This window comes from Ostrea edulis, chromosome 8, assembly GCF_947568905.1.
Source record: "Ostrea edulis chromosome 8, xbOstEdul1.1, whole genome shotgun sequence".
In the NCBI taxonomy this organism is placed as follows: Eukaryota; Metazoa; Mollusca; class Bivalvia; order Ostreida; family Ostreidae; genus Ostrea; species Ostrea edulis.
In genome coordinates, this window is record NC_079171.1 from 30302634 (window position 1) to 30329662 (window position 27029).

The 27029-nt window shown below is 35.8% G+C and overlaps 1 protein-coding gene across 1 annotated transcript; it reads right to left on the reverse strand.

Annotated features, from left to right (window-relative positions):
- Nucleotides 1-16849: 16849 nt before the first annotated feature.
- LOC125663064 (ATP-dependent RNA helicase A-like) lies at nt 16850-17970 on the reverse strand. Its single transcript, XM_048895382.2, has 3 exons — nt 17880-17970; nt 17584-17594; nt 16850-17371 (listed from the first exon to the last, which is right to left on the reverse strand). The coding sequence occupies exons 1-3, from the start codon at nt 17968-17970 to the stop codon at nt 16850-16852; spliced, it is 624 nt and encodes a 207-aa protein (XP_048751339.2).
- Between the last annotated feature and the right edge of the window lie 9059 nt (nt 17971-27029).

Here is a 27029-nt window from a genome sequence, read left to right on the forward strand (position 1 = left end):
GATGGTGGTCCTGGTTTAGTCGTGTCGTACTTGTAATGCAAAATGACGGGAAAGGCATGTCCCTATTAAAATAGTAATGAGGAAACTGATAGTTGTTTTGTTTGTTGGTTTGTGTTTTTATACCCCCCCCCCGCAACAAGTTGTGGGGGGTATACTGGAACCGGGTTGTCTGTCTGTCTGTCTGTCTGTCTGTCTGTCCGTCCGTCCGTCCGTCTGTAGACGCAATGGTTTCTGGGCTCTAAAGCATTATCCTTTCCACCTACCGTCACCATATAATATATAAGGACTACCCATGGGATGAAGATGTTCCCTATCGATTTTGGGGTCAAAAGGTCAAAGGTCAAGCGCATAGGACATCGAAGTAGCAATATGGTTTCCGGGCTCTAAAGCGTTATCCTTTCCACCTACAGTCACCATATCATACATATGGACTACCCATGGGATGAAGATGTTTCCTATCGATTTTGGGGTCAAAAGGTCAAAGGTCAAGCGCACTGGACATCGAAGTAGCAATATGGTTTCCGGGCTCTAAAGCGTTATCCTTTCCACCTATAGTCACCATATCATACATATGGACTACCCATGGGATGAAGATGTTCCCTATCGATTTTGGGGTCAAAAGATCAAAGGTCAAGCGCACTGGACATCGAAGTAGCAATAAGGTTTCCATTTAAATTCTTTAACAGCTTTTTTCATCACATGGAGATGCTGTGTTCCTAGATACCTTTTGGATCATAATACTGAAGTTTTACCTATTACCAATACCCTTTGGGAGATTGGGGTAAGCGGGGGGTATTCTTGTTAGCACTGCGCACAGTACCTCTTGTTCTTCCAGTCGAAAAAAAATCACTCATATTGAGACTTCACCAGTTGACTGTGACGTAAAGTAAATTTAGATAGAAGTGAATGTTCTTTAACGTGCATACGCCTACCGCGAAACAAGGACTAGAATAAGTCCTCAGTAGCTCTTGTTTGTTGTAAGAGGCGACTAAATGGGGCGGTCATTCGGATGAAACCGCAGAAATCGAGGTCTCGTGTCATAGCAGGTGTGGCACAATAAAGACCTCCTCCCTCTACTCAAAGGCTGTAAGCGCCAAGAATAGACCTAAATTATGCAGCCCTTCACTGGCAGTGGTGACGACTCCATATGAGGGAAATTTTTCGAGCGGAGCATAAAACAATATACAATCAACAAACCTATATTAAGGTCATTTTCAAATGACCCTTGACCCTCACTTCAAAATGAAGCAATTACTACTTGTGTTTGCAATAGTTACGTTTTACATCGATTTATGCGCACGGGATTCGATGGATGTATATAATTGCCAACAAGAGGTACTGTGAGCAATGCTCACCAAGAATACCCCCCACTTACCCCAATCTCCCAAAGGGTGTTGGTAATAGGTATAAACTACCTCTTTTCTGAGTGTAAAAAACAAATGGCATGACAAACCGAACCATATTGCTACTTCGATCTCCAGTGTGCGTGACCTTTGACCTTTTGATCCCAAAATCGATAGGGAACATCTTCATCCCATGGGTAGTCCATATGTATGATATGGTTACTGTAGGTGGAAAGGATAACGCTTTAGAGCCCGGAAACCATATTGCTACTTCGATGTCCAGTGCGCTTGACCTTTGGACCCCAAAATCGATAGGGAACATCTTCATCCAATGGGTAGTCCATATGTATGATATGGTGACGGTAGGTGGAAAGGATAACGCTTTAGAGCCCGGAAACCATTGCGTCTACAGACGGACGGACGGACGGACAGACAGACGGACAACCCGATTCCAGTATACCCCCCACAACTTGTTGCGGGGGGTATAAAAATAACAAATATTGTAATAAGCAAAATATCTCTATATAACAAGAATCTTCACAGATTGAACTTGCATTCTTCAAGATGTTCCCTTCGATGGTTTGCGCATGCTTAGATCAAATAAATGTTTCTATTGTTACATGTATCAGAATTCTGATTTAGGATCATAGATAATTCGCTTTACTGATTGATTCAAACCCATATAGATTTTGTTTATTGCTCTAGACACAATATTTTTTTTTTGCGGCCGATATTTTGTGTCTTAGAATAAAGCTTTAAAAAGCGCAGTGCATTTTTCTCTTGTCTAGTGTTTTGTACTTGCTATTTCTCCTTCACCAGAGGCAGATAATCAACCGATAACATTTTCAGGATGGAGTTTGAATTGAATTTCAAGACAATTTTGAATTCCGGTAAACGCTTAGTCATGAATTGCACTTGAATTTCAGTATCTCGATAATATCAATATGAATCCACATTGGCTTTGGCGATTGAATATTTTAGTATTTAGTGATGCTGATTTTAAGAATTAAAAAAACACTAACTGATGACTTAAAGAAAATTCCATAGGAGGACAAAAAGTGTATATTTAGAAATCATTGATATTCTTAATGCAAAAAGATTAGAACTGTTACCATAAAGGTTATATTGAAAATTTGTCATTTTCATTGTTTATTGAATTATTTGGCTCTATATCATTGTACTTGTGTATTTTTATGGTGATTTAATCAATCCATAAAGCTAAATGGTGAGATATATATCTAAAGATAAAATATGATAACATCTGGTTCCCTAATAAGGGCAGAAGTCCCCAAAGTGTATACAGATTTCCTTTACAGAAATATATAAGTAATAGGAATTTCTATGATACGTACCTGAACTAAATATCCACCTGTAATTGAGAAGAAGAGAAAACATGTAGTGACTACACTGTAATTTTAATGAATGTATGACGATGTACCAGAAATGTTAACTGTAATGAAATAGTAAATACATTAAGTACGCATTTTTCAACGTCCAAAACTACGCGTAGGGGGAAAACACGCGGTAACTGAATATAATATATAACAGGGGATGCTTACTCCTCCTAGGCACCTGATCCCATCTCTGGTGTGTCCAGGGGTCCGTGTTTGCCCAACTATCTACTTTGTATTGCTTGTAGGAGTTATGAGATTGATCACTGTTCGTTATCTTCACCTTGCATATATCATATCAAATATTTATAGCTATATAGCTATGCGGGAAATTTACCCTCTTGTTACGTGATCGCGTAATTAATGTAAATACCCCCCACGCGTAAATGACCACTCTTATAATAGATTATTTGATATTCTAGGAAGTTTTAATTATAACACTTACCTGTTTGAAAGACGCATATTAAGACTGGAAGAGCCGATATAACAGCGGAGAGACCCATGTCCTCCGTGTAAGTAAATCGTGTGGCAGAAGTCGATCATGACGATTAAAAATCCGTTAATACGTACATGTATAATCAATCGTGTAGCTGATTAAACATGGAAAGGGACGTACTCGCTCACTATGCCATATTTCACTTCTTATCAACCATAAAAAGTGTATTATTATACAGGCTTAAAGTTGCTCATATTAGATGCGGGTGTGATCGGTCAACAGGGAATTCTTACCTTAGTTCTAGGTGCCTTATCTTAGTTCTAGGTGCCTTATCCCGCCTCTGGTACATGTATGTGCAGGGGTCCGTGATTGCACTTTTTCTTAATTCTATATTCTTTATAGGATTTAGAAAAATTGATTACTGTTCGTTATCTTCACTTGATAATGTATTTTCTTCTGGAATGTGGCACCTACTGGCTAAAACGTATAACAGTGTCATGCATTCAAGCAAGTTTGATTCATATCTCAAAAACTGATGCGTAAAAATATCACATGTCACGCATGCGTAATTTCTAGAATTAAATATAAAAGGGAAGCATCATCAGTATTTTATTTACAGGTATCTGGATTGATATACATTTTGATTCAGTTTTATTCTCTTTTTCTTCTTGTTTACCGTTTGATGAATACCTAATTTTATACATGTGTTGTTCTATGGGATACACACAAATTGGCTTATTGCTAAGCCTTGTCGATTTCGTGGGAAACTGACGATGATACACATGAAGTTAAATTTCTACTAAAACTAGTAAAAATAAATTCCTGTATTCAGATTGTCTGTTAACCATTTATTTTTTTAAAGTTTTATGTATAGAGAGCTAGGTTTACGCTGGGTTTTATTTAACCCTATGACTCTTCAAAAATTGATATTGATAAACGTCACCATGATCTTAGGCAGGTCATTAAGGAAGTTTAGCTGACTAGCATGCTTACTCCTTCTAGGCACCTGATCCCACCTATGGTATATCCAGGGGTTCATGTTTGCCCAACTATCTATTTTGTATTGCTTATAGGAGTTATGAAATTGATCACTATTCGTTATATTCATCTTTCATTTGACTCAACCGGAATCTTCTATTCGACGTCATCAGATGTTGCCTTCTACAATTTCCTGGAAGTGATGTCATACATACAGTGTATGTATCAAATCGAAAGGGAGACAAATCTGTATTGACGCGATCTCTCATAATTCAATTATGGGTAATAGCTGTTCCTTCGCATTATTGAGTGTTTAAACCACCAACACATGATAAAAATATCGCCTAATGAAACAAAGGTACGATTTCTTAACAACCCTAGCTGCAACTGCTCCTCACAACGGATAAATATGACAACCTCACAGAATAATCAATCACTGTCAATTGCATGACAAAGTGAAGATGACGAACAGTGATCAAACTCAGAATTCCTACAAAGAATATGATAGAGAGTTGAGTAAAATGAACCTCTGGATACACCAGGAGTAGGATCAAATACTTAGGAGGATTAAGCATCCCTTGTTGACCGGTCACACCCATCGGGAGTCATATATTCTATTCGGGAAAATGTAGTAATCTGTAGTCAAATTCAGTATGTAAAGAATGGCCTAACGTTTATTATGAAAGACGTCAGATCGCATTCTACTTAATAGTAGGATGTATTTCTAAATCAGTTCGTTATAACGACCATCAGATTTGCGAAATACTAACATGAAACGAGACTGTTGAAACCCCTGTAACATCAACGTATTTGTCAATATCTTACCTCGTTTGATTAAAAACTGGTCATACGCAGAACATGCTCTCGCATATCGAATCAATTGAGGGACATAAACACGACACGATATGCAGGTGATAATGATTGATTGGTTGTTTATTATTGTCCTGTCGAGAATTTTGCGCTCATATTGAGAAGTCGTCAGCTGTAGGTGAAGTGCCACACACTTAGACCTACACATAACGCATTTAACTTCGGACATGACAAAGTCAGATTTTTTTCTGCTACCCTACATGATAAACATTTTGAGAAAAATCAAAGTGCATATGGTGGGATGATTTAGCAGTATATCATAACTTTTATCCTTATTTATATAACCAGTCTATACTATATGTACGTGCATATATCTTGTACTTACCCAAGCGTTCAACAGAATACTGAAATTATGCAGAATACTGAACGTACCTACATAACGAAAGAGCTGAAGCCTGGGAAATTGCGTGTAACCACTTATTATCTCGTACGACTTAGCATCTTGTTGGTACGACAAAGCCAAAAATAATATCAGTTGGCAGCAACATAGCAAAAATAATATCAACTGGTAACAATAGAATATATGTGTGACCCACACAGAATTCCCTCGATATTTTAAGCTACGATGATTTCATTTATTGACAATTTTGTTCAACATTAAAAGATTTTCGTTAAGCATGTTGGCCCGATTTTCTGACCGTACTTCTGAGCGGAAGTAAAACTACAAAAACATAGAAATGTATATTATTCCGTAATTAGTTCTCTGTAGGTTAAATTCTACCTGTGAGGTATGCAACTCAGTGTTATATTAGTTACTGGTGTTCCCAATGTTTTCCGTTGATATCGCATTTTACAACCGACTTTTCTTTTTAAAAAAAACCTAATGTCTGGCGATTTCTTAAAATTTGTGTGAATGAAAGACGAAGATAACCAACAGCGAACAATCTCATAACTCCTATAAGCAATTCAAAATATATAGTTGGGCAAACACGGACCCCTGGACATACCAGAGGTGGGATCAGATGCCTAGGAGGGGTAAACATCACCTGTCGACCGATCACACCCGCCGTGAGCCCTATATCTTGATCAAGTAAACGGAGTTATCCGTAATTAAAATCAGTGTGCCAAGAACGGTCTCACAATCGATATGAAACACGTCAGACAGCGTTTGATCACATGATAGGTTGTATTAGTAAACTAGATGGAATTCCAAGCTACTAGACAAAATATCTAGAGAAATTCCTTTTGATTAAAAGAACACCTCACCACATTAAAAGAAAAAAGCCCAGCGAGTGAGCACATGGAGCTTCCAGAGGTTTCTAAATGTCTAAAGACCACTGCAAGCACATGTTCACACTACAGAACAAGTAAACGTAAACACAGAGGCGGGAATGTGATTTCTCCTTTTCCTTTTACCTCTTTTTCTTAATTAAGTAAATAACACTCATTACAGTCATCACGACAGACATGAGTATGTCACACGTATTTTCGTGGAGTCTGTGTTTTTGCGTTTGGAAATCATTACAAGTCATGGTTCCATATTTGTAGTGTTGTTGATATATATGCAAGTTAATGTGTTTACATGTACGTAACTAGAACATAAAAAAAAACCCTTTTCGAAAATTTCATCGTAACTCCTCCGATCTTATCCTGATTCAATCGAATTTTGTTGCTTTAAAACAACGTGTGCTGGAATTGAACATGATGAACATATAAGAGTAATTATGATGCTAACTACGCTAGAAGTATAAGGTGAAGATAACGAACAGTGATCAGTCTCACAGCTCCTATAAGGAACACGAGATAGAGAATTGGTCAAATACGGACCAGAGGTGGAGTCAGTTGCCGAGGAGGAGTAAACATCCCCTCTCGACCGGTCACGCCATTATATCGCATGTTAGAGAGACTTCAGAAATTGACTCCACAAGAAATATTAAATTTTTTTTGCAATTTCATCTTTGTAATCTTATATAACAGACATTTTTTCTATTTGAAACCTTTATTTGAAGTAGATAATTTGCAATATTTCCCTATTGGGAATTCGAGTCTTGCTATTGGAACTGTATTATGTTACTTCCTTGCATATCCAAATTCTCTTTTTTGTTGTCAGTCATGTATTTGTATGACTTATTGTAATTTGGTAATGTTCATTTTGGTTTTGCTGATTTATGCATGCATCGAGGACTCTTTCTGTTCTTCATCTTTTTTGTAATCTTTCATTAAAAGACAAAATCCAGTTTACATTCTATATTTATTTACAATTATGTAGCACAAATGATAACAATGCGAACAACACAATCTGTAAACGCATCAGCTGTCCATCATTCAACGATCCTAGTATTTTTTAACATATTTTCCCTTTCCTCTGTACTTTCGGCCTCCAAAGTATTTTCTTGGTCCCCTGTATTTTCCCTTACCACGCCCACGATATTTTTTGAGCCCCCTGTATCTTCCCTTGCCACGCCCACGGTATTTTTTGAGCCCCCTGTATTGTCCCTTGCCACGCCCACGGTATTTTTTAAGGCCTCTGTACCTTCCTTTACCACGACTACGATATTTCTTTAGACCTCTGTATTTTCCCTTGCCACGACCACGGTATTTCTTGAGGCCTCTGTACCTTCCTTTGCCGCGCCCTCGATATTTTTTGAGCCCCCTGTATTTTCCCTTGCCACGCCCACGGTATTTCTTGAGGCCTCTGTATTTTCCTTTTCCACGCCCACGGTATTTTTTAACTCCCCTGTATTTTCCCCTGCCACGTCCACGGTATTTCTTCAACCCTCGATATCTTCCAAAACCCCTCTTTCTTCCCAGTGGATATCCACGGAGAAGATAGTCCTTTACTGGTACACGTTGTTTTAGTCCCCCTCCTCGGGTTTTGGATACCTTCTGCAAACAAAAAAAACCCCGTATGAGTCAACGTTTAATTAAGTTACATGAAGCATTTGGCAGAGAAAAAAAGAAGGTACGAGTCGTAATAGTTTGAAACTATATCAAGCATTGGTTTAATTGGTGAAAAAGACAGATTATTGAATATCACAGTGAACAGAAACGATTCTTTTGACACGATCAGCATCCAATCAATGCGTATTTAGTTTTTAATTAATAAAAAAGTATCCCATGATGATCCTGGTTAGAATAGGTCCTTAGTATCCCTTGCTTATCGTCAGAGGCGACTAAATGGGGCGGTACTACGGATGAGACCACAAAAACAGAGGCCCCGCGTCACAGCAGGTGTGGTACGATAAAGACCCCTCCCTGCTCAATTGCCATAAGCGACCAACAGAGGCCTAAATTTTGAAGCCCTTCACCTGCAGTTGTGACGTCTTCATATGAGTGAAAAAATCTCGAGCGGGACGTTAAACAATATGCAATCAATCAATAATTCGAAAGCAATCTATATAATAAACATTTTCTACTCACGTTTCCATATCCTGCAAAATTCAACAACAACATCTTTAAAGCAAAATGATGTGCAATTTTCTTATCGATAAACATTGAAACGGTATTCGCCACATTCTCGTGTTACAAAAGTATTGACATAATAACGATGCTTAAATTTAAGTGTAATATTATTTAATCCTATATAGAATTTCTTCAATTTATGTAAATAACTAGTAGAGTGAATTTTCCACTTAACCCCCCCCCCCCTCCCCCAGTACATTTCTCAGATTCAGGAAGAGTTTTACAATGAGTTTCCTCTCACCTGCGTCTGCGTCTACAGGGAACAGCACAATAACACACAGTGCTACAAATGCTGACAACACCGTCAGACGACCAATGTCTTTGGAGATCATCACGTCAACTGTATATCTTTACATGTAAATTGTCCCCTTATATACACCCCGCTCTTGCATGCCTAGATGGTTCAACATGCAATTCTTGGTGGAGCGTAATTAAATCGGCGACATCAATGCGAAACATACCTTGAGGTATATAAGATATATTTGTATTTTCAAAAACTACATTTTATATTGAAACAATTGTTTTTAGTTTTCTAGAAATCAGATATAGCTAAAACAGCCATTCATTATATGAATAGTGATGATTTAGATAATTTTATCCTTTTTTGTCTTTGAATTTCCCCTGTGTATGCCTCTATACTACTCCTTTATTACAAACTAACAAGTCTACTGTGAAACTAACACAGCAAACTAATGCTATTAAGTAATTAGCATATACTATGTGTAGAGTTCAAATGTACCATTGTAAACATCTGGTCTGAAAACTCGTTTGTGAAAAGTCACATCCATCCACAGATGTGATCCGACAAAGCTTCCTATTGTTAACATTCTAGTTATCAATAGAAATCCCGAGCTACAATGTTAAGCATATACTCGCCGATACAGTAATTTAAAAGAATCCATCCTCAATTCAAGTCATAGTATGCCGTCGTATTATTTAGTACGTGGGACGTGAACACATTTATGATGATTATCAAAGAGGCCATATCTTGTAACAGGTCATGAAATGTACCGTGCAGGGTTTTTATATGTGTCGACATATAAACCGGATGTATGGGATTTCTTTTGTCACTGTCACTGAAGTTTCTGAACAATCTTATTTTTTTACAGTGAGTTTACAATGCCCACTCTGTGGGAATCTCGTACTTTTTCACAATAAATTTCATGAAAACGTGAAGACAGCGAACGGTTATTAATCTCATAAATCTTATCAAGAATTGGGAGTAGGGCAAATATTGGCCCCTAGAAACACCTGAGGTGGGAGTAAACCTACCCTGTTGACCGGTTGTACTTGCTGTGAGCCCTATATCTTTATATGTTAAAAGGAGTAATCCGTAGTCAAAATCAATATGCAGAGAATGACCAAACCATTTGTGTAAATAAAAGGCGAATACAACGAACAGTGATCAATTTTATAACTCCTATAAGCAATATAAAATAGAGAGTTGGACAATCACGGACTCCTAGATATACCAGAGGTAGGTTCAGGTGCCTAGGAGGAGTAAGCATCCCCCGTTGACCGGTCACAGCCGCCATGATCCTCATATCTTGATCAGATAAACGTGTGTGTAACACGTCCTGCATTATTCGATCTAACGACAGGTTGAATTGCAAATACGATCATTATGACGACTATAAAATCTGCGAAACGCTGACTTTAATCAAGAAGATTGGAACCCCTGTAATATCAATTTATTTTTCAGTAGCCTGACTCATTTAAAAAATTAAAGTAGAAAATATTTAAAATCTATCATACGCAGAAATTGTTATAGCTTATCGAATCAGTTGGAAAACAAAGACTATAAGCAGGTGATAAAATATTGGTTCACTTCGCCGAAACGTTGAAGGTACGAGTTAACACTGTTGCACTCTAGATGTAAACAAATATGTTGGATCCTAATTTTTTCGTAAACTGTGATAAGTTAGATATCATAGCTATCAATAAAGTTATGTCCTCAGCTTTTGAGCATAACTGCGCTGGTTGCTATTACTGTGTAGATACCGGTTCAATGTTGATTTCATTGTTTTAAACATATTACTGATTTATTACCTGAGGACTTTAGCTCTTCAACTTTTGAAAACTGCACAGGATCCTATAACTGTGTAGGTACCGGACCAATACTCATTTCATTGGCCCAAACATTGTATACATTTATTACTTAAACCTATCCAGTTTAAAACGTTTATGTCGATTCAATACATGCCCTAAAACGATGCAGAGACTTGCAAGTAATTCAAATATCGTAAATGCATTAATTTGGTTGCTATGTTTTTTCTAAACAGAACACCGATTCTAAAAACAACATACCAATTTACCCCAAATATCGTAATGTGGCATTTTGGCAGATAATTCAAAATATTTATCTTTAAACCTCACTTTCTTAGTTCCATTTTAAATTTCAGAGGTGAGATTTTTAACTTCTGAAAAATTCTAAGAAAGGTGAAAATAACGAACAGTGATCATTCGCATCACTCCTATAAACAATATAAAATAGAGAGTTGTTCATACATGGACCCCTGTATACACCGGAGATAGAATCAGGTACCTAGGAGGAGTTTCCCCTGTTGACCAGTCACATCCTCCGTGAGCCCTATATCTTGATCAGGTAAACAAAGCTATCCGAAGTCAAAACGAGTGTGCGAAGAACGGCCTAACGATCGGTATGAAACACATCAGACAGCATTTGACCCAATGGAAGGTTATATTGGCAACCTGGATCATTATAACAACCACAGTATTGCGAAATGCTGACTTTAAAAAAGACTGTTGAAGCACCTGCACCATAAAAATTCGGTATATAATGTTCATTATTCGTCTCCATTCTACTAGCATTAAACGTTTGAAAATATTTGTTGCATATTGTTAGAAGACACGGGTATATATCAAATGAATGTATATCGATAATACTAATAATACTTACCGACACATATTGATAATGCTGACACATACTGATAATACTTACTGACATATGCTGATAATACTGACACATACTGATAATGCTGACACATACTGATAATATTGACACATGAAAGGTGAAGATAACGAACAATGATCAATCTCATACCTCCCATGAGAAATACAAAATAGATAGTTGGGCAAACACGGACCCCTGGACACACCAGAGGTGGGATCAGGTCCTTAGGAGGAGTAAGCATCCCCTGTTAACCAAAGCTTTTTTGACCTAACAAGGAAATCGAATTGATGCGAATACATTTTATATATTTTAACAGCCAACAGAGCGAGTTAAGGTATTCAATGTATAATAACCATACTACATATGTAATAAATGTATGGTAGGATTTTCGTAATCTTGGTTTAATTTTGAAGATTTATTAAATAGAAATAAGGCACCGTAAGAAGTTTCGAAATTTGTTTACTGCTTGATTTATTTCACCTAGAATTTAATATTGAAGTCTATGGCAAGAGCATGTTTTATTAAAATATTTTTCAAAGAGATCATTTTTTCATATAAATCTCTTGTCAGAAAATTAAATATACTTTCTTTTTATGAAGATATGAAATAAAATTAATTATTTGCCACATAAATTTTTAGAAAATGAAATATTTCTTATTTTTACAAAAGACATATGTAATACTTAAGAAAAGTATCAAAAGAAAAAAAGTTCATCTTCTTATTTCCTAGTCATGTGAATTTCATCTACTTCTCTTTCAACATTTCGAACAATAAAGATATATGTTCATTGTAATCCTTCAAAATTCTATTCTTTCTTTATACATTGAATACCTTAACGCAGTGTAGCCCAATGACAAGCACTACGAGCCCAACTTTGCTTTTTGAATCCACAGTATTCCCTTAAACGTAAAAATTAAGTTATATTTCAATAAAACCCTTTTCTACTTCATTTTCAGTCATATAAAACATTATCTAATAAATGAAAGGTGAAGATAACGAACAGTGATCAATCTCATAACTCCTATAATGAATACAAAATAACGAGTTGGGCAAACACGGACCCCTGGAAATACCAGAGATGAGATCAGGTGACTAGGAAGAGTAAGCGTGCCCTTTGATATATTTGTAAATAAAGTTACTTTCTTTCCATCGTCTGATTGGAGATCATCGGCTATTTCTGATTTGCTCGTTGAGGGGGAACATCAACTGCATAACTTCATATCCAAGGGTTTCAACAGTCTCGTTTAAATTCAGCATTTTGCAACGTTTATGATCGTTATAACGATCTAATTTACCAATACAGCCTGTCATTGGGTGAATTTTCTTTACGTGTGGCATACTAATTGTCAACATGGGATGCTTAATTCCGCCTCGGGTATATCCAGGCCTCCTTTTTTTTTTTTTTTTTTTTTTACCGTACTCTTAATTTTGTATTCTTTTTAATATTTTAGATTAATAACTGTTCGTTATCTTCACTTTTACATGAAAAGTGAAGATGACGAACAGTAACCAAACTCGTAACTTCACGTACAGTGTATGAGTAAAACGAATCAAGTGGAGCTCACTATGCATCATAGATATTAAGAGTTATTTACCTTTTACCAGAAAGCAGGAAACGCAAGGCGTTTTAAAGACACGGAAAACAAACGTGTGCAGATTGAAAACAGCACCTGCTGGAGTGGAATACAATGCAAGAGTTAATGAGTTATTCTTTTAATATTGTAAATAGAAAAATCCTTCACATTACCGAGGTTCGATCAGACGAAGATTTGTGAAGATAATGTAGAGTACACTATTCCTAAACAATATCAAATTGTGCATAAAGGTGATAATTTATTTTCAATCTACTTGAATGAAACGTTTTTATAACTCTATTTAAAAAAAACCAACCCATGAGTATGTATTTGATTGATGTAATGATGGATTTGTGTGGTTTGTTTTATGCAAATAAATTCTAAAATTTATGGCCACAAAGGTCAAGTTTAACACTCTGTACATCAATAACAAGTATTGTGAGCCCAGGTTCTCCTTTTGATTTTACAATTCGCCCATAACATACAAATTAAAAAAAAGTGACATGCTATTTTGTATTGCTTATAGGAGTTATGAGATTGATTATTGTTCGTTGTCTTCACCTTTCAAGCTACAAAACTCTGGTGCGAATTTATTTTACTTTTTGTAATATTTCGACCCTGATTTATACTTAATGTAAATCTTTTTTCTCACTATTTAAAACATTTCAATGGCCCTGACTGGTGCAGTTGGATGAATGCTGATAACATGCATAAAAAACAAGTGAAGATACTGAACAGCGATGAATCTCAAAAATCCTATCAATAATACGAAACTAACAGTAGGACAAACTGGGATTCATGACATATCAGAGGCGGGATCAGGTGCCAAAGAGACGTAAGCATTCTGTGTTGACTAGTCACATCCGTTATGAGTCCTATACATTGATCAGTTAAACAAAATATTCCGTAGAGTGAAAATCAATGTTTAAAGAATGCCCTGATAATTGGTATGAAACACGTTAGACAACACATGACCAAATTATAAATTACACGATGTAGATTATTATAATGACCATATCATTTGAGAGATCCTGACTTTACGGCAGACTGGTGAAACCCCTATACCATCAACAAATATGTCAGTAGCTTGCTGCGATTTACAAATTTATCATATGCAATACATCTCGCGTATCGAATCAATTGAGAGACAGAGATATGTGTACCATCAATCCCATAACTCCTATAAAGAATGCAAAATCAAAGGCAGGGACAAACAATGGCACCTGGAGACACCAGCGATGATGTGTGAAATCGGTGATTATATCAAGGATGTGTATGTTATCATTCTATTCATCGTGTTCCACCGTATGCTTATTTTGACCTATCCAACGTGACCTTAATCAACGTTTTCATGCATTTAATTATAGATACGTGACTTATGAAAGGTGAAGATAACGAACAATAATCAATCTCATAAATTCTACACGGATCATAAATCTCACTTATGCCTCCTGATAACTATGTCCCAGAAGACGTTATATTAATTCTCTATTGCACGAGTTATATCTCCTTTTTCGATGGTTTATTATTTGCCATAGATGACTAATACTTCCCGACATATTTACTGTAAATGAGGTCATGTTTGTTTCTAACAAAGGACGCATAATTTGCTATCGAGAATACTTAACGTATATTTTCTATCCGTGACTTATGCTTTTCTATCCGTGACTTATGCTTTTCTATCTGTGACTTATACTTTTCTATCTTTGACTTATGCTTTTCTATCCGTGACTTATTCTTTTCTATACTTGATTTATACTTTTCTATACGTGACTTATACTTTTCTTTACGCGACTTAACATTTCTATACATACTTTTTTTTTTTTTTTTTTTTTTTATACTTGACGTATATTTTCTATCCGTGACTTATGCTTTTCTATCCGTGACTTATGCTTTTCTATCCGTGACTTATGTTTTTCTATCCGTGACTTATGCTTATCTATAGAGAATGTTTACTTCCCTACAAACGATCAAAATATAGGGTTTACGGTGGATGTCTTCTCTTCATTTCAATTGTTTTTACAGTATTTATGGGATAGATCATTGCTCGATATCTTCACTTGTTCGTAATACTTGCGTTATGAAAAAGCGAAGTTAACGAACAGTGATGTTTCCCAATGAAAGGCGAATATAAAGAACAGTGATCAATCTGATAACTCCTATAAGCAATACAAAGTATATAGTTGGGCAAACAAGGACCTGTGGACACACCGGGGAGGGGGGGGGGTCATTTGCCTGGGAGGAGTATGTTTATGTTTAAGTATTTTGTAATACATTGTTTATGCTCAAATGTTTGTTTCCCTGCAGACGACATACACTTCCCTATAGTTATATTTTTTCTCTACAATTCATATATGCTTACCTTAAAGTATTCTAAAGATTACGATTTTTTCCTGTCAATGATTTGTAGTGTCTACATGCATAAATGACTAATATTTACCGTCATATGACGTATCCTCCCTTAGAGAATGTGTTTGTACCCCTATAAAAGAGGTATGTTTTGGTATGGATGACATATACATGTATTTCCTTCTAGATCTCTTGAACTTCCCTTTCAATGATTTGTGTTTTCCTGTAAAGGAAGCATGCGTCCCATGGGCTAAAATAGGTTTTCAGTACCCCTTGCTCGTCATATGATGCGATTTAATGGGGTGGTCCTTCGGATGAGACTGCAAAAACAAAACAAAAACAAAAAAAACAACAACAAAAAACGAGGGCCCGTGTGATAGCAGATGTGGAACTATAGATATCCTTCCTGCCTAATGACAATATGCGCCTAGCATAGACCTAAATATTACAGCTCATCACAGGCAAGTGTTACTTCTTAATATGAGTGAAATATTTTCGAGAGGGACGTTAAACAATATATTATCAATCCCTATAGCAAAGGGTACTGAGGACCCTTTCAAATCGCGATCCCCACTGGACTCGACAGGAGATGCTTATTCATCCTAGGCACCTGATCCCACCTCTGGTATATCCAGGGGTCCACGTTTGCTCAATTCATTTTGTATTCTTTAAATGAGAGGCGAAAATAACGAACAGTGATCAATCTCATAACTCCTATAAGCAATACAAAGCAGGGAGTTGGGCAAACACGGACCCCTGGACACACCGGAGACGGGATCAGGTGCCTAGGGGAGTAAACATCCCCTGTCGACCAGTCACACCCGCCATGAGCATTATATCTTGATCAGGTAAACGGAGTTATCCTTAGTCAAAATTAGTGTGCCAAGAACGGCCTAACAATCGTCATGAAACACGTCAGACATCATTTGACCCAATGATAGATTGTGTTGGCAAACTAGATAGTTATAACGATCATAGAATTTGAGAAATGCTTATTTGAAACGAGACTATTGAAACCCCTGCATTGCTATATTCACCTTTTCATTGTAAATATTCCGGGCTATAATCACATCTTTTTATTTATCTATTTCTCGACGTTCGCATGCAGTATTACGAGATGTGGCATTGTTTGATATTAGTAATACTACAGGAAATTACGTTGCAGGAAATGCATAATTTTTTTTTTCAATTTCAACATAGTAATCTTAAAAAGAAATATACGCTGTGTCAGACTTCGTTCTTATTTGGAAATCTTTTATTTCTAGTAGAAAATTAACAATATTTCCCTATTCGAAATTCTACTTTTATTATGGAAATGGTATCGTGACTAGATATATTAAAAACAATTCCTTGCAGATGAAAACTGTAATTTTACTGACGGCCAACTTGTATCAAAATATTTTGGCACTACTCATTTGTTCATGTTCATATTGATGAACATGTACTTTATCTTTTTTCCCCATTCATATCTTAACAGCGATATGATAAAAACGCAAAGCGATGTTTTACATTCTATATTGATTTAATGCCAAATATCTTTTATGATAACAATGCGAACAAAACAACGTTTAATTGTATGAGTTGTCCATCATTCAGCATTCCTTGTTTTTCTTTACATATTTTCCCTTTCCTCTATACTTCCGGCTTCCAAAGTATTTTCTCGGACCCTTGTACTTTCGTCCGTATCCTTTGCTGCGGTACTTTTTGAGACCCCTGTATCTTCCTTTACCACGCCCACGATATTTCTTTCCTCCTCTATATCTTCCTTTGCCACGCCCACGATATTTTCTGAGCCCTCTATATTTCCCCTTGCCACGACCACGGTATTTTCTGGTGCCCCTGTATTTTCCCTTTCCACGACCACGGTATTTCTTGAGGCCTCTGTATTTTCCTTTGCCACGCCCACGATATTTCCTGACACCCCTATATTTTCCCTTGCCACGCCCACGATATCCTTTAATTCCCCTGTATTTTCCCCTGCCACGTCCACGGTATTTCTTCAACCCTCGGTATCTTCCAAAACCTCTCTTTTTTCCGAATGGATATCCACGAAGAAGATAGTCCTTTACAGGTACCCTTTGTTTTAGTCCCCCTCCTCGGGTTTTGGATACCTTCTGCAGACAAAAAAAGGTATGAGTCAACGTTATATTAAGTTACATGAAGCATTTCCTATTGTTAAAGTTTGTACGGAAAATACAGCTATTATTGGAAATCATAGAAATAATAATCAACGACATTTCTTTAAACGCGATTATCATTATTTGAAACGATGAATGCATGGATGAGAAAACAATTGTAACTATGATAAATGTATTTTTCTACTCACGCTTCCATATCCTACAAAATTAAACCATGACATCATGTAGACAAAAACAAAATAACAAGCAGGTGAATTCTTCAATTTTCTTGTCAGTAAACGTTGATACTCGCCATATTCTCAAGTTACAGACGATTAACAATAATCAAGAATCTTAGATTTTAGCAATGTAATTTACTTTATCCGACATAAAATTTCTTCCACTTTTATGAAAAAAACAGAGTAAAATAGATTTAGAATTAAAAACAAAAAAAGTTAAATTTCTCTCAGATTCGGGAAGAGTTTTACAATGAGTTTCCTCTCACCTGCGTCTGCGTCTACAGGAAACAGCACAATAACACACAGTGCTACAAATGCTGACAACACCGTCAGACGACCAATGTCTCTGGAGATCATCACGTCAACTCTGTGTCTCAACATGCAATAGTCCCGTTATATACACCCCGCTCTTGCATGCCTAGATGGTTCAACATGCAATTCTTGGTGGAGCGTAATTAAATCGGCAACATCAAAGTCAAACATACCTTGAGGTATATAAGATATATTTGTATTTTCAAAAACTACATTTTATATTGAAACAATTGTTTTTAGTTTTCTAGAAATCATATATAAACAAATCATTTATTCATTATTTGAATAATAATCATAAAGATATATTCAAAGTATCCACTATCTGCATTTTCCCCAGGTAGGCCTCTGTACCACGCCTTCATTAGAAAGTAACAAATTAACTGTGAAACCAGCACAGCGAACTAATGCTATCAAGTAATAATTACAGACTATATGTAGAGTTCAAGTATACCATTGCCTACATCTGCTTTGCAAAGGTGTTTTCATTTGCAAATGTAATCCGACAAAACTGTCGATTTGTTACCTTTGTATCGGTAAAACATTCATAGCTACAAAGTGCACCATATGTAGGCGGGTATAGCAGTTGAAAAGGAATACATGCTAAATACTTTTCATATTTTCATGTCATATTCTTCATCACTTAATATTTGAACACATTCTTACTTATTATTAAGGAGGTCATAAATTCTAAACAATCAAATATGTCTTCATGACCTTGCATTTAAAACTTCAGCGTAAATTTAACACGACTGTGGGTACAAAAGAAAGAAGAAGCGAATATGGCGAACAGTGATCATTGTGATAAATTCCTTAAAAATACAAACATGAGAGTAGAGCGAATAGAGACCCCCAGGACACCCGAAACACGGTATATTGTGCCAAAGAGGAATAAACATCCCCTGTTGAAACCTTACATGTAAAACTTATACGGTACCAATTTTGATGCACCAGATGCTCATTTCGACAAATAATGTCTCTTCAGTGATGCTCAACCGAAATGTTTGAAATCCGAAATAACTATGAAGTTTTAGAGCTAAATGTAGCCAAAAACAGCGTGGCAAAAAAGTGGAGCCAAATTCGTCCAAGGATAAGAGCTATGCATGAGGGAGATAATCCTTAATTTTGAAATGAATTTCTAAATTTTATAACAGCAATTAAATATACATCCGTATTTTCAAGCTAGTAACGAAGTACTTAGCTACTCGGCTGTAGAGACCCTCGGGGACTAACAGTCCACCAGCATACTATATTATAACAGAAAGGTTAAAAAGAAACGAAAAAAGTTTTGGTTCCTGTGAAAATGCAGAGGCGGGATCAGATCCACCGGAGGAGTAAGCATCCCCGTTGTTCGTTCTTACATTTATTTCATCCCATAAAAGTGACCACAACTAACAGTGATCATAAATTGCATAGAAATGCAAAATTAAGTGTAGGAAAAACACGGGTCCCATGATAAACGAGGAGTGGTGTCATGTGCCTAGAAGGAGGAAGCACCCCTTGTTGACCAGTCATAACTGTCGTGAGTCCTATACCTTGATCAAGTTAACAGAATAATTTGAAGAGTCAACATCAATTTGCAAAGAACGGACTACCAATGTTTGTTAGGTAGGAAACACACCAGACATCATTTAACCCAGAAACAAATTCGATCAACATAACGACCAGGGAAATCCTGATTTGAAGACAGATTGTTGAAGCCTCTATACCATCAGCTTATATCAATGGCTTGCCGCAATTTAAAACATCCTCTCGCGTATTGAAGCAGTTGAGAGATAGAAATACCATTAAATTTACAATTCCTGTGAAGAATACAAAATAAAGAGAAGAGCAAACAAGGACACTTTGATGCTACAGGAAAGCAGAAGCAATATCTAATACATGTACGCATATGTTTTTTGCTATATCCCTCGCATTCCATGGTATGGTTATTTTGTTTTAGCTAACGTGTAATTAATGAATCCGATCATTTTCACCCATTTAATTCTAGGTATGTGACTTATACCTCCCAATAAATTTAATGGTAATGCTGTTCTCTATCCATGACTTCTATCTCCTTTTCGGGGATCCGGGTTAGAATAGGTCCTCAGTACCCCTTAATTGTCGTAAGAGGCAATTAAATGGGACAGTCCTTCAGATGAGACCACAAAAACCGAGGTCCCGTGTCACAGCAGCTGTGGCACGATAAATATCCATCCCTGCTCAAAGACCGTAAGTGCCGAGCATAGGGCCTAAATTTTACAGCCCTTCACCAGCAGTGATAATGTCTCCTTATGAGTGAACAATTCTCAAAAGGGACATTAAACAATACACAATCAATCAATCAATCAATATACTTCCTCACAGATTTCTAGTATATAATTCAAAGTTTTGCTTTAATAGAGGGCGTATTATTATAGTGTAAAGGTGTTATTTAGATGTGCGGGAAATATTTACTACTTACGCGATAACGTAATAAGCGCGTACATTTTTCTCGCTATTATAGCTATAAATACTTGATAAATATATAATATCATATTTAGTTACTGCGCATTTTTCGCCGGCGGGTAATGTTGGATGTGGAAAAATGTGTATTTAACCCCCAGTGTAAATAACGATTTTTACAGTAGAAGACGCATGGTTCTCAAAATGTGAACATGTACATGCACTTCAATACAGAGGAGGTATTCTAAATATAATTCATGCTTCTCAGTATATGACCTATGTTTCGTAAAGATAATTCATACTTGCATATATATGACCTCTATTTTCTAATACATGACTTATGCTTCCCCATATATCGCCTATACTTCCTCATAAATGAAATCATGACCTATGCTTCTCTACGTTTCATTCATACTTGTCTATAGAGAACGTTGACTTTCCTACAAATGATCACGATAAAGGGCTCACGACGAGTGTCACCGGTCAACAGGGACTGCTTACTCTCCTACGCACCTTATACTGGTATATTCAGGGGTCCGTATTCACCCATATCTCATTTCGAAAGTTTCATACGATTTATGAAATATATCACTGTTTAGTATCGTTACTGGTTCGTAATGAAAGACGAAGATAACGAACAGTGATCAATCTCATAACTCATATAAGCAATACAAAACAGATAGTTGGACAAACACGGACCCCTGGACACACCAGGGGTGGGATTAGGTGCCTAGGAGGAGTAAGCATCCCCTAATACTTTCCTTATACCTCCCTACAGACGACAAATATTTCCCTATATACAATTTCTTTCTCTATAGAGAATGAATGCCTCCCTTAAGCTATTCTATAGATTACGATTGTTCCCTATCAATGATTAAGTGACTGAAGTTTCGTTATACAGAATGTTTGTATTCCTACGCATTCTTCGGTATGGATGGCGTATATGTCCTTCTCCATGGCTTGAGCTTTACTATAAATGATATGCATATTCCAATAAATGAGTTACCCGTCCGTCTTGATGAGTTATGTTTCCCTATCAAGGATCAATGGGCTTCTCTACTCGTCCTATCGACTGCTTATAAAACGGTGAAGATAACATGTGAATGGAAAACATTATTATTGATAGATAAAACGTCCTTGCTTGTCAGTAGCATGCTTACTAAAAGCAAGGATGTAACTGAATTCCTTAGAAATCAGAGGAAAACGGGTCCAAAATGGAGGAAAACACCCCATCCTACCTGAAAAATATCATTTTCTGCCGCTTTAGATCAAATCCAGAGTGTTTAATTTTTTCTGAAAAGAGGAAAAATCACACCCCTTTAAAAGACGAATGAGAGTCGTCCACCTCTACTTCACACTTAGATATTTTATTGAAAGTATATATATATATATATTTTTATAATTTCATCATTTATTACTAAGTATACATATCATTATTTGGGATAAAATATCCTCGGATACACCCGCATAATTCTCACCAATGGTGACAGGAGCCCATTAGATTGAATGTATTTTATAATGATTATTATTTTATATAATGCATATATATAATCTATATGAAAATACACAATATCACTATATGTATAATAACAAATAGTTTTCGAAGTCATAGAAGTAGCATATACAACGCTGATGTAAATATATCGACAATAGAATAACATAGAAATTACTCAAGGAATAATATATAAACAATGTAGTCCTAAGTTGACCGTATAGTTATAATGATAAATATTTAAGGACAGTATATACTGATCTCTTCACAGCAGTCAAGTTAAATTAATTTACAAAGATGTTCAAAAAATGTATGCTCTTATATACTTCAATACTGATGTATAGAAACATAATGATTTTTAACATGATTATACATATTAAAAGTCGTTTCACTTTGAAAGTAGATATTAAGGTATTCCATGTATAATGAAAGGATAATGAACAATTTTGAAGGATTTAGATCAACATAAAAGTTTATTGTTAAATAATGATGAAAGTGAAGCAGATGAAATTCACATGACTGGTAAATGATTAGAAGCTGACCTTTTTTGCACTTAAGACTTTTTTGAAGAGTTGTCTGCCCTTTGTAAAAATAAGAAAAATCTAATTTTCTAAAAATGTGTGTGGTCAATGATTAATTTTATTTCATATTTTCATAAAAAGAAAATGTATGTAACTTTCTATTAAGGTAACTCCATACTCGCAGTTTTATCTGATACAAGTTTGAAAAATGTATTTATTTCCATTCATTAGAGTTAAAACTAACAAATTATCAAATAAAATACATAGGTCATCACACTTTTTAAGATACGAGACGTACACAAACAGAATCATATATCACCGTCAGAAAATTGCAATTTTCCTTAAACAGCGTTATCAAAATTTCATACAAACTGGTTATGACGATATAGTAGCATTCATAACAATTTCATGAAACTGTATCTTCACAAAAATATATAAAATGTCTGTAAAAATATAGGAAATCTATCGCATAATAGACTTGATAAAGAAATCAATAGAAACAGAGTTATTGCCCTTGGATTCAATAATTTAAAACGTATCATTGATTATTCATTTATAACTAAGACTTTTAAAATAATTTATTTTTAACAAGATTTTTTACAATAACTATCGGAAAAGACTCCAACAAAATTTATGTTCCTATCACGCATAAATGTAAATAAATCATTGATTTTGCAAAATCTGATGACATCACAGGAGGGTGGAATTACTTTAAGAGATTATTATGAGAATATAATTTGTTTTTAAAATATTGTAATAAAACATGCTTTTCCCATATACTTCAATGTTAAATTCTAGGTGAAATAAATCAAGCAGTAAACAAAATTTTGAAAATTCCTATGGTGGATTATTTTTATTTGATGAACCCTTCAAAATGATACCATGATTACAAATATTCCACCATCCATTTATTAGATATGAAATATGGTCATTATACATTGAATACCTTAAAGGCAAACTAACAACTTAACTTTTTGACAAATATGATAATTTCAGCTACTCCATCGTCAACTTCTTATATCAGAATCTATATAACAATATTCTATTATCACCTGCATATTATGCTTATATTCCTCAACTGATTCGATACGCAAGAGATTGTTCTGGTTTTGGTCAGTTTTTAAATCGAGGCAAGCTACTGACAAGCAAGTTGATGGTGCATGGATTCCAACAGTCTCGTTTAAAATCAGCATGTCGCAAATTCTATGGTCGTTATATCGATCTAGTTTGCCAAGACAAGCATTGGGTTCAATGCTGTCCGACGTATCTCATACCGATTATTAGGCCGTTCTTGGCACATCGATTTTAACTACGGATAACTCCGTTTATCTGATCAGGATATAGGGTTCACGGCGGGTGTGACCTGTCGACAGGGGATGCTTACTCCTCCTAGACATCTGATCCCACCTCTGGTATATCCAGTGGTCCGTGTTTGTCCAGCTCTCTATTTTGTATGGCTTATAGGGATTATTAGATTGATCACTGTTTGTTATCTTCGCCTTTGATCTGATGATTAACCCGTTGATCTGACCAAGATTTAATCATCAGCTATAAACGAGATCTAGGTATTTCGATTGATTGTCCATTATGAAATGACTTATTCATCAGTATGTTTTCGTTTGCCCATCTCATGATACAATAAATAGTTCTGTTAGTGCTATTAATAGTTAGGGAACCAGGTTGTGTTAGCCATTTACGTTCGTATTATCCATTTCATCCAGTATGTAAACAAATATTACAAGTATATTGAATCCTTATTTCATGGTTGAAAAGTTCCTTTTTTTTTTTTATATCTATCTAGGTTAACGTATGTACATGTTCGTAACTATAATGTGGCAAAAGACATCCTCGAAATAGGACTCACGACCGGTTGACTAGGGATGTTTACTTCTCCCCTGCGCATAATTCCACCTCTGGTATATCCATGGGTCCATATTTGCTTACTGTTCATTTTGTATTCCTTAAAGTAGTTATGTGATTGACCACTGTTTGTTATCTACAGCTTTTAATCGTAAATGATCCGGTATTCAATCACTTCTTTTCATTTATTTAATTTTAGATGTAGTTCTGGAACATTACAAGGTGTGGCATTATGTCTGATGTTAGTGACACTACAGGAAATGAAGCTAAAGGAAATATCTTTTTTTTTTCAATTTTAACATATAATATCAAATAGAAATATACACTGTGTCCGACTTGAAACTTTTATTTAAAGTAGAAAATTAGCAATGTTCCCCTTTTCGAAATTCTACTTTTTCTATGAAAACGTTATCATGACAAGATATATTGATATTTCTTCCTTCCACATGCAAACTCTAATTTTACTGCCGGCAATGTTTTCTAACTTGCCTCAAAATAGTTTGTAAGCAAGGTGAAAATAACGAACAGTAATCAATCTCATAACTCCTACAAGCAATACAAAATAGATAGTTGGGAAAACTACGCATTTGTTTATGCTTTTGTTGATGCATATGTACTTCATCGTTTTTATGAAATTCCAGTCATCTTTTAATAGCGATTTGATAAAAAGTTAAAACCATGTTTACATTCTATATTGATTTAATATCACATAAAATCAATGATCACAATACGAACAAAACAACCTGTAATTGTATGATTTGTCAATCATTCAGCATTCCTTGTTTTTCTTTACATATTTTCCCTTTCCTCTATACTTCCGGCCTCCAAAGTATTTTCTGGGACCCTTGTACTTTCGCCCGTATCCTTTGCTGCGGTACTTTTTGAGACCCCTGTATCTTCCCTTGCCACGACCACGGTATTTCTTTCCTCCTCTATATCTTCCTTTGCCACGCCCACGGTATTTCTTGAGTCCTCTATATTTTCCCTTGCCACGTCCACGGTATTTCTTGAGGCCTCTGTACCTTCCTTTGCCACGCCCTCGGTATTTTTTGAGCCCCCTGTATCTTCCCTTGCCACGCCCACGATATTTCTTGAGGCCTCTATATTTTCCTTTGCCACGCCCACGGTATTTTTTAATTCCCCTGTATTTTCCCCTGCCACGTCCACGGTATTTCTTCAACCCTCGGTATCTTCCGTAACCCCTCTTTTTTCCGAGTGGATGTCCACGAAGAAGATAGTCCTTTACTGTTACCCGTTGTTTTAGCCCCCCTCCTCGGGTTTTGGATACCTTCTGCAGAGCAAAAAAGAAGGTATGAGTCAACGTTATATCAAGTGTTGAAAAATAAACAATTCTTTAAATGCGGTCATCATAGTTTTGAAATGTTGAATGCAAATATGAGAAAGGAATTGTAACTGTAATAAATGTATTTTTTACTTACGCTTCCATATCCTACAAAATAAAACCATGCTATAGTTTAGACAAAAACAAACAAACAATCATGCACAACCTTGGTCAGTTCATGAACTTTTGGTATCGATAAACGTTGATACTCACCTTATTTAGGTTTACGATAATCAAGAAGCTTGGATTTAAGCAATGTAATTTATTTAACCCTACTTAGATTTTTCTATGCTCATATCAAAAACGAGTGGACGAGAATATAAATTAAGTAAATTTCTTTCAGATTCAGGAAGGGTTTTACAATGAGGTTCCTCTCACCTGCGTCTGCGTCTACAGGAAACAGCACAATAACACACAGTGCTACAAATGCTGACAACACCGTCAGACGACCAATGTCTCTGGAGATCATCACGTTAACTTTATGTCCCTACCTACAAAGTGTCCCGTTATATACACCAGGCTCATGCATGCCTAGATGGTTCAACATGCAATTGTTGTTGGAGCGTAGTTTAATCGGATTATTATGAAATCGGCAATATTGCAAGTGAGACATATTTGAGGTACGTAAGAAATGTTTTTGTTTTTTGTTTTAGAAAACCCCTACTTTATATCAAATCAAGATAATTGTTTTTGTTTTTCAAGAAATCAGATATAACCAAATCAATCATTCCTGATTTGAATAGTGGTCATTAAGATAATTTCAAAGTATCCAATATTTGAATTTCCCCCACGTAGGCCTCTGTACCACGCCTTCATTACAAAGTAACAAATTAAGTGTGGGACTAACCGTGCAAACTAATGCCATTAAGTAATTACTACATTTTATATGTAGAATTCAAGTACACCATTGTATACATACGGGCAGTAAACTCGTTTTCATTTGCAAATGTAATAAGACAAAACTGTCGATTTGTTACCTTTGTATTGGTAAGAATTCCTTAGTTATATTGATCACTGTTCGTTTTCTTCACCTTTCTATAAGTTCACAAGAATGCAAGTATAACAGTTAAAAGGGAACACATGGGCTAAAAAGAAACCCGTCCTCAATCCCAATTATATTTTCATGTTATATTTGTCATCACCTCATGTGTGAATAAAATTTCAAGGTCATAAATTTTAACCAATCGGATATGTCCCCATAATGTGTAGATTAAAATTGTGTAGATGTAAAACATCGGCGTAAATTTAACACAACGCTAGGTACAATAAGAGAAAAATTGAAGATGGCGAACAGTGATCAATATAATAAATTCCTTATAGAATACAAGCGTGAGAGTAGGGCAAACAGGGACACCAATGACACCCGAGAGGCAGTATCTAGTGTCTAAGAGGGGTCCGTGTTTGCCCAACTCTCTATTTGGTATTGCTTATAGGAGTTATGAGATTGATCAATGTTCGTTATCTTCAC